The 10,215-nt window shown below is 33.1% G+C and overlaps 1 protein-coding gene across 1 annotated transcript; it reads left to right on the top strand.

The window, feature by feature from the left end:
• The first annotated feature begins 6,113 nt into the window (after positions 1–6,113).
• On the top strand, positions 6,114–10,059 carry LOC111517253 (retinol dehydrogenase 11). Its single transcript, XM_023173334.2, has 4 exons — positions 6,114–6,377; positions 7,422–7,745; positions 9,233–9,561; positions 9,622–10,059. The coding sequence occupies exons 1-4, from the start codon at positions 6,200–6,202 to the stop codon at positions 9,811–9,813; spliced, it is 1,023 nt and encodes a 340-aa protein (XP_023029102.2). The 5' UTR covers positions 6,114–6,199; the 3' UTR covers positions 9,814–10,059.
• The last annotated feature ends 156 nt before the right edge of the window (positions 10,060–10,215 follow it).

Genomic DNA, 10,215 nt, shown 5'->3' with positions numbered 1-10,215 from the left:
ACTTGATAGACTAAAATTCCTAACAATTATTGACAGCTTTTCGCGCTTTGCACAAGCATACCCCATACAACTAAATGCGACAGACATCTTAGATGGTTTATTAAAATTCATATCCCATTACGGTATTCCAAATAAAATAACTTGCGATTCTGGCACAGAATTTAAAAATAACTTGATTGAAGATTTTTGCAAACTTCATAAAATTATGTTGCATTACATCACCCCAAAAAACCCGAACAGTAATAGTCCGGTAGAACGTTTTCATTCTACTCTAATTGAGGAAATACGAACTTTAAAATTAGAATTTCCTAATCGACCAATAACAAAACAAATGTTGTATGCGATTCTAGGATATAATAATACTGTCCATTCCGCAACTAAATTCACACCCTTCCAAATTATTAAAGGTAATGTAGAACACCAGAGCCCTTATGATGTAACGTTAGAAAAGATAACCTCAAACTATATAGAAAAACATTCAAGAAATATGAAAATATTAAAAGAAATAGTAGAACAAAACAATGAAAAAGCCAAGAACCTATCTAAAGTAAATTCCAACAGAAATGATCCCCCAGAAATTGAAATTGATAAAAATACTTTTCTTAAAGAAACTCCTCGAAATAAATTATCACCCTTATATAAGGAAATTCAACCAAAAAAAGATAGTAACTTCAAAATTGAAACTTCTAAATCAAAATACCATAAAAGTAAGTTAAAGCCACAAAGAAAAATCATTAAGAAACAAATTGTTTCAGATGACAACGTTATACCTTCTACTTCTCGGAATCCTTGCGACGACAGGACAAGACATAATAATGACGAGGATAAATAACCCTATCCTTCCCTTTTCCCTTGGAAAAGCAAGATCCACTACACAAAAACATACGTTTATAAAATACATTGACTTAAAACAATTTGATTCTCCCCTAAACATCTTAAATAATAATACAAAAACAATCGCAGAATTTATCTTGATCAAAGACCCTTTATACCCACAACTACACCACATGTATAATCATCTGAATTATTTGCTAGACAAAATCAAAGTGAAATTAATCAATATTAAACCTCAAGAAAATAATCGATCGAAAAGGGCACTTATTAATATAGTAGGCAGAACAAGTAAATGGCTCTTTGGTACTTTAGATGATGAAGATGCAGAAAAATATAATAAAGCAATTTTCACTTTGGAAAAGAATCAGAACATGCTTCACCATGATTTAGAAAATTACCTAACTATCACAAGAAAATTTATGAATGAAACTACGAATAGCTTACAGCAAATTGTTAAAAACCAACAATTAATTGACGAACAAATAAAAAGTATTGTCTTAAATTTGAATAAGTTCACGCTATTCTTAAGACTTCAAAATTCTCTTGATACAATGATAATAGATTGTCAAATTATATTATCAATACTTAATAACATTGAAGATTCAATTTTATTTGCAGAATTAAACATCATTCATAGCACGATATTACCATTATCTGATATCGAAGAATTATTAAAGATAATGTCAAACCTTTACAAAGGCAGTTTACCAAACTTTAAAAACATTCAGTCGTATAATAAATTACTAAAAATTGAAATTAATTATAAAAATGGAATTATTATATTTGCAATTCATTTTCCGATACTTCTTGAAAATGTTTATGATTACTTCCATTTGTTCCCAATTCCAATACTCAACCAAGCTATCGTTCCTTTAAAACCCTATATAATTCTTAACTCGACTTACCATCATTATGAAGATGAACCCTGTACGAGAATTGAAAATACCTGCATATACCATGTTGACAACCAAATTTCAAAAGAAGATTGTTTACCGAAATTACTAATTGGTAAAACCGATCATCAATGCCAGACGATTCAAATTCAATTAGACCAGGACATAATAGAACCTGTCAACGATGCCTACATGATTATTATTCCCATTGATAAGATCATGATTGAGAAAAATTGTAAGGAGCATGGATACGAAAATATCAGACAACCACAGTTGATCCATATCCCACATAAATGTAACCTCACTGTTAGAGGCGAAGTTTATTCCAACGACGCCACTTCCGTTCAAGGAAACCCTCTACAGTTACCCGAAATAGATACTATCCAGCTACATCCTGAGAATAACCCTATGAAAGTTCCTGAAAGAGTAAACCTCGACGAACTAACCCGACTTCAGGACCTTGCTGAAAAAACCCAATTACATCGACTAGAAGCCTTAGAAGAAGACAGCACTTCTTATACTTTAATGTATATTTGTATATTCATAGTTATAATACTTATTACATATTTTATTTTATATTCCAAATATAAGAACAAATTCAAATGTTTTAAAAGGAAAAATAAACAAGAAAATATTCATTTAGAAAATGTTGATGAAAATAATGTTAACGTATTATTTTCATCTTAGGGATGGAGGAGTTATGTATATAAAACCCTCCTTTATGCTTATTCATCAAATGCTGACTAAGTTATAATAAACTTATAAAAGCTAGCCATCTTGAAGGAGGAGTCAGTTCTGTTAGTACGATTGTCAGAGTAACTTCTGTACAATAAAGTCTGTAAATCTAAATAAAGTCTTTTTAAAAAGTGGTTCCCGTGGCCCGAAACTATAATTTGCATGAAATATATTACTTACAAGCTAGAAGGAGTTTACCCTGAACAAGGCATCGACAACAGAATACTACTGAATACATTTAATCTAATATCCCTTCAAAACCGAAGAAACTACTACTCTATAATTTTCATTTATAAACTAGTGAATAGTCTGATTGACTGTCCCGAACTACTCTCCCACTTCAACTTTAATGTTCCACGAATCAATTCTAGAAATGAACTGACTTTTTATCTACCAAATTCTAGAACAAACTTATCACTCAAGTCATCAGTTGTTGCAATGAGCAAACTTTACAATCAACTCTGTGGAAATCTCGACATTTATTATGAACCTATTGGTCAAGTTAAGAACCACGTTGAGAAACTTTTACACTCTAGTCAAAATACATAAGCCCAAATTGAAAGTTATTCTACCATGTGAGCTCATTACTACTACTGTATTACTGCTGAATTATGTTTTTTTTGTAATACACCTGAACTATGTTTTTACTTGTAAGCTCTATATCTGACTTATGGCTTTTTCAATTACTCTCCTAGCTTGCTACACACAAGTGTTCCATCTAATTTTTTTCTTAACTCTTCTAAATGTTTACTTCATTTTATTTTTTGTTTACTCGTTTCAGGTGTTTCTAGTTGATAAATTAGTATTGTATTCATGTATATGTGTATGTATGTATATATGTATGTGTATTGAGTGTATATAGGCAGATATAAACTGTAACATGCTTGTTAATAATATTAATATGTCTTGTTATTGGGATTTATTCCAGTTTAGACATCAAACATTCCTTTTAGTATTATATTTCAAAAGTATTATAAGGATATCATATCACGAAAATCATCAACACTATCTCTGATACTGACTATAGAATTTTCGCAGCGAATTTTATTTAAGGAGCGTTTCGCTATACAGTAGCTTCATCAGTTGTCATATTCGAATAATATGAACGGTAACAATAGCACTCAGATTGTAGTGAACATTTCAAATGACCCCTTGAGAGAGTTTGTGAAACTTTTGGTATCCTGTTATGTATGGTGTACCGCCGCTAATGACATGATGAAGCCCCACAAGTGTAAACTTGTTAGGAATTATGAAGCGGAAAATCCAGTGGCTACGTAATATGATTATCATCATCATTCGGAAAGTGATACTGATGGTAATTGTCGTTGGTGATGGATCCCAAGGGAAAATTTACTGAACATTTATGAAACTTGATTAAAAAAATATTTCGTTTCTATAGGACCCAGTTTTGTAAATTATGTATTATAATAGTAATTATCATTAATCAATTTCCTTAATCAATATATTGATTTTCTATATTTTTTCCTGTGTTCACTCTGTTGAGAATTCCTTTGTGGAAACTATTAATTAACTACATTTCTCAATTATTTATTGAGATTACTCTTAGTTGTTTTTTCCATTATTGTCCATGGCTTCGTTTTCGTCGTGATAATCCAAGTTAATATTCATCTTTATGAGTATAAAAAAGGCGGGGAAGTTGGAAAAAAAGGAACTGTAGCCAAACATATTACAACTAGAAACAATTCACAGACATAAAAAATAAGGAAAGTGATTGAGACAAAAAAGAAGTTACAAGAAAATATAGCTTTCATAGTAGCTAAACCAGTTCAGAAGCAAAATTCCTTTCTCTTCAAAAATTTCGATGAAGTAGCTAAAAAATCTGAAAAATTCTCACTTACACATAAGTATTTTGAAAGATTCTATTCGATTCTAGACCAGGGAAATGACTTTTTCAATTTTCATAATAATGTGAAAAATATGCAGTTGAGGAGAATTCAAAAATACATTTGGACTTTATAGATCCGGAAAAAATTTTAGATGAAGGAAAGCCAACACCACTAATGGAAAGTATACAAAAAAAGGAAACACGGAAGGCATATGAGGCAGTTTTGGGGGTGAAACAAGGGTGCATTTTGAGCCTCGTACCGTTAAAGGAGGTGAAGAAATACGAGAGAGAAGAATAGTAAGTTTGGAACTTGTCGTGATAATAATAGTTGGATAGAAACCTGAACGATAACAATAACTGGAAAAGTAAGCAACATTACCCAATAAATATGAAGAATACGAATGGAAAGAATAGAAAACAGAATAAAATGGAAATAATAATATGTACATCTGCTCCAAGTTTTGAACCAGGATTTCAAATCAATTTTATTTCCTGCTAACATTTTAAATTTCCTTTTCTGTATTGATGATTTTCTGTTTTAGAAAATGCCTTCTCTGCGTTTATGACGTTTTCACCCACAAACGAGAAGTCTATGAATTCAAGGCAAGTAATCCGTTTCCCAGTCACTCCTTACGCCCTGGAAAATCCCTGCATTTCCCTAGTTACCCATTTCATGTGGTAAATCCATCATTCACCGATTGATTCGTCTAATGGCCAATTCCTCTATCGGCACTCCTATGATTTATTCTCGGCGAATTCAGGATGTGGGTCAAAATAAAGGGCAAAGGAAGCGTGTGCTTCCACGAATATCTCTCCATCTTCATGGCTGGGTGGTTTATTCTAATTGCAACAAATTAACAGCTTGGTACAATGGATGTTTGTGGATCCAACCAGAAAGGAATTTGTCATTCTTTGTTATTCATTACCATCGGATGGTTTTCATTAGTTTGATCATTAAAGACGTGCTGAATCATATGCCTTTCAAATTTCGAGTTTCTTCTAAGAATGTTTGTATAACCTAATTCAGTTTTGTTGACAATTTGTAAAGATTTTGGAAAAAATTTAAAGTATTTCAGTACAACATCTTTTCTGAGTAAACCCGTCATTTTTCTTCGTAAAGAATTTTTACTTTTCATTACTCACTTGTTGGTATTATTCGTGAAATATCTCATTTCTATTTTGTTGAGGAGTGGCTATGTTAATACATATAGACGTTGAAGCAATTTCCAATCCACTTTTATCAACGACTTTGTAAAATGTATATCAATATTGGTGAAGCAATTATTCAAAAGCTTACTGTCACCATAAATATTACTGCAGTTTTTTCCCAACACCAAATCGTTATTTTTAACACCTCGACACGTGTTTCGATCACCAAGTGATCATCTTCAAGAGGAAGATCAAACTGTTTGATCTTCCTCTTGAAGATGAAAACTTTTTCAATTTATTCATTCAATGAGAAACTTCTGGTGTAGTCAAAGCTTCTATAATAGTTATATTAAATTCATCATAAATATTTATGCAAATGCCTTGGAAAATTTCAAATTCAAACACATTATTTGTGTCAATGACCGTCAAAGAAAGATACCAGTTATTGAGTTCATTTCAACAAAAACATGCACATCCTTCGTTCTCTTCAATTAAAAACTCCGAGGAATATATCAACATCCTCATAAAGACGCACGATGGTTCTTCACCTCTCCATCAATAAGAAAGTATGTCATATCCCACATATCCACCTCTAAACGCCTTTGTATCAAGTCCCATTTCTCCGGTTTACGGTTTGGTGAACTCTTCACTTTCTTCGAGAGATTAATACTTTCACCGGATAGCGACTGGTTACAGTTGATGCTACGGTGTTCAAGAGTGAAGTGCTACAGAAAGATTGAAGATGATTGTGTATAGTTATCCATTTTATTTGAAGTATATCATCTTCGCAGTTGCGCTGGCCATTTTTCCTGTTTTTGCTCTGATTTTCCTCAAAATTTTCCAAAAGCTGAGTGCTGGCAGGGTGAGAAGCTTGGTTTGTTTGACGGGGAAAACTGCCATAGTGACAGGAGGAAGCTCAGGTGAGTTTCGGGCTTCATTTTCATTAACAACACTTGATTTTGAGAAGTCACAAGCTAAAAAATTGTTCAAGCAGCATCCGGAATATTTTGAAAGGTTTACTTGAGAATTTGCAATAATTCGTAGATGAACAGTTCAGTTTTTGCCAACGTTTCGGACTTCATTAAATCCATCATCATTCAATAGAGTCCGAAAGGTTGGCAAAAACAACATTGTTCATCTACGTAGAATTATTGATCCCTTTCCCAACTGATAAGCATTTGAAAATATTAATACTAATGCATGGAAAGTTTACTAACATGTTCTTTCTCAGGCAATACCAACTGTTTACTGCAGCTATTTGAAAAGATGTGCTTTTAAAAATTCCTACCGGCAATAACTGTTCTTCAATTTCTTCATGCTGGTTGTTTATTCGTGTGGAATTTCATTTGAAGTTCTAGAGTTTTATATGAAACTTTTCAATGAGCTTTCTCTTACATTTGTAATATGCTTGTATCTGCAAGAAAAATTGCAGAAATTATTGCAATTGTATAGTGAAATTGCAATTTTTACTCCAAAAATTATTTTTGAAACTTTGAAAAGAAAAATTATAGATATTTTAGATGAATTTTTTCAAGAAATAAGTAGAAGTTTGAGAAATCAAGTATTCTACAAAGTATTTTCCGATCAACAACCAGACTCTTCTTGTGTGTCATAGCAAATACGAGCACTATGTTCTTTGAAACATACTTCAACAGTTCATTAAGTTTGCCCAATATCTCAGTCTACGCAACAAATATAATTCCTCTGCTTGATTTTCGCATTGTTTGAAATTTGTTGTAATGCATAAAAAGTCAAAGAATGTCAGTTAGTGTCCATGATTTTCTGAACCTCTCAAAGGCTTCGAATCAAAATGAAACATTTCCTTTCCAGATTCGAAAAGCGATTAGCTTCGAAAACTTTACAAAATATCTACGCTATACATTTTCTAGACTTGCCCTGATTATTGCATCAATTCTGCTGGTCCACAATTTTCAACAAATATATCGATGCTCATTTTGTTCCAGGGGTTGGCTTCGAAACAGCCCTGTTGCTAGCCTCAAGGGGATGTAGGGTTATAATAGCGGACAGAACCGACTCTTCGAAAGCCAAATCCAAAATAATATCCTTAACAAACAACACCAACATTGAAACGAAGCTACTCAATTTAACATCATTACAGTCTGTGAGGAAGTTTGCCAAAGACATCAACGCCACGGAGGACAGGCTGGACATTCTGATTAATAATGCGGGGGTGGGAAGTCAGGGGAACAAATACACTGATGACGGTCTACATGCCACAATGCAGATTAATCATTTTGGGCCGTTTTTATTGACGCATTTGCTGGCAGGTAAGTGTACAAGGTTTTAATTCCGTGGAAACTACTTCATATTATGGAAAAAATTGAATGCTCAATGGAAGATGAGATGGATATTTGGGACAGAAACTCAATAGGATTGAAAAAAATCAATTGATCATTTAAATAAAGGCTGGTAGAATGTAAGAAAATAATAGACAACTTCAACATTTCACGCAGGCATTCAAAACCTTCCCGTTCAGAAACCATTTTCGAAAAATCAATTTCTTCAAATAGAATTAAAAAATATTGAATAACTTCTCCAGGAAATGTCAGTGATCATTCAAAAAAACTGACTGGATTCAAACCACAAACACACTTGTTTAAGGCTCGATTCTTAACCAATTAATGCGTTTTTCAAAATTATTGATTAAAAATAAATTTCCTAATGGAAAAAATCCACTTAGATTCCATTCCAATACAGGATGCAGGATGCTTATCATCCTGCATTGGATATTACAATATAAATACTGATAGACATGAACAAAAGCAAAACCTAAAGGAATTCAAATACAATTACCAAATGTTCGGAAGTTATCTTGAAAATAGGTTTTTAGTGGTTAAGCATAATGGAAATACCTCGGGGAAATATGAAGCTAATTCTGAAGTACCACAAGGATCCAATTTAGGACCCTTGCTCTTTGTTATGTTTATTAATGACTTGCTCCCAGTTCTCAGGTACTCAAGCTGTCTAGCTGCAAATTTTTAAGATTGTTGTACTACAAAAAATATCGAATCTATCCTGACTACAGAACAGTTAGAACAGCACAATTGAGAAATGAATTCAGAATATTGTCTCTGGATAATAGAAGAAACCAGAATATATTAATATTGCTATTCAAAATACTGAATCATGTAGTCAAATACATTCAACTGATGGATATAGATTGGACAGTTTCATTCAGCGCTTTCAAAAAACTCGTTACACAGTTCATAATAAACTACAATTGAGCATAAATTAAGTATTAGAATGAAAGCCATATAAATGCATCTATTTAAATTTATATTTAAAAGAAAAATTTATTCATGTAATAAGGCCTTGTATGCCTGTTTGAATAATAAATAAATAAATAAACACAAATATATTATTTGATTTCACAGAAATCTGACACAGTTTTTGTGGTTCTCTGCAACATCTATTCAGTGATGAAATTGTGTATAAATCCCAGATAAAAAAGAAAGCTCCGACATATTTATATACAAACCTCTTTAATGAATTAGCTGTTGAGGTTAAGACAGAAACTTCTGAAAATTTGGAAAGTCTGCCCTCGATTTTTATTGTTTCCCAGCTTCAGAATTGCAATATATCCATAATTGCATCCAGTTTCTGTGCATTATACAGGACAAAGTGAAAAACAAGACCGATATCTCATACTTTGCGTTCAGAATGAGTCAGAATAAACGTTTCATTTTCAATTAGCCACCCTGTATAGATATAACAGACTGATAATGGTTTTTGATCGATTTGTTTCGATTCACAGATTTGCTAAAAAAATCCGCCCCAAGCAGAGTGATATTCGTGAGCTCAGCTCTCGCCTTCTGCAGCAATTTAAGCGTGGAGAACCTCAACTACCCCAAGGGTCACCCCTTGAATCTTTTCCGCACCTCACTGATATACGCTAACTCCAAACTCGCCAACGTAATTGCTGCAAATGGCTTCGCCCAAAGACTGAAGGGATTTGGAGTCACAAGCAACTCCCTGCATCCAGGAATGGTCAATACTGACATCTTCATGAAGTCCGCCAAGTTCGTTGGTCTGGAAACAGTTGCAAGTCTGGTCCGGAGTGTCATTCTCTTCTTTTACGGAAAGGTTAGAACTGAACCTGATTTTTTTTTGAGAGACACACTATAGCGTTTTTTTATGTTGTAGAGTATTGAAGAAGGCGCTCAGACCACAATTCACTTGGCTGTGTCCAATCAACTGAAAGGGGTTACTGGTAGACATTTTTGGGACTGCAGGATGTTTCCAGCTCCACCTGGCGCTTGGAACGAAAAGTTCTGCAACGATATCTGGGAGGCTAGCGAGAAGCTGGTGGAACTGAAGATGGAAGAAAAACTGTAACTGTGTTAGAAAGTATACGTTAGAATTAACATTTCAGTTGAGAATATTATTTAATTTTTAGTATTACTTTTGATTCTGTCGTTAGAGTAAGGCAAATTCAGATACTTTTGAAGGCACCTGTACTATTCTACATAAAAGAGCAGCATACATGTATTAAATCTAAAGTGAGCTTTACATCTAGTGTGGAGGAACTCACTTTTACATTTGTGTTTTGTAGGAGTATTCAATAGAAAACATTTTTGATTACTTTTGTATTTTTTCTTTCTTTTTTATTCATACCTATAGTTTGAAATGTTCTCCCCTGTATCGTATGACTTTCTGATCAAATATTTTCTTTGTTGGGCCGGGTACTTCTGGCTCACCCTCGTAGATTAAATACTTTATCGGCTCCTTCTTGGATAA

This window comes from Leptinotarsa decemlineata, unplaced genomic scaffold (genome assembly GCF_025532065.1).
Source record: "Leptinotarsa decemlineata unplaced genomic scaffold, Ldec_3_MD MMD2_tig00001064_RagTag_RagTag, whole genome shotgun sequence".
Taxonomy (NCBI): Eukaryota; Metazoa; Arthropoda; class Insecta; order Coleoptera; family Chrysomelidae; genus Leptinotarsa; species Leptinotarsa decemlineata.
The sequence above is the reverse complement of the archived record's forward strand: the minus strand, read 5'-3'. Positions and strand labels throughout refer to the sequence as shown.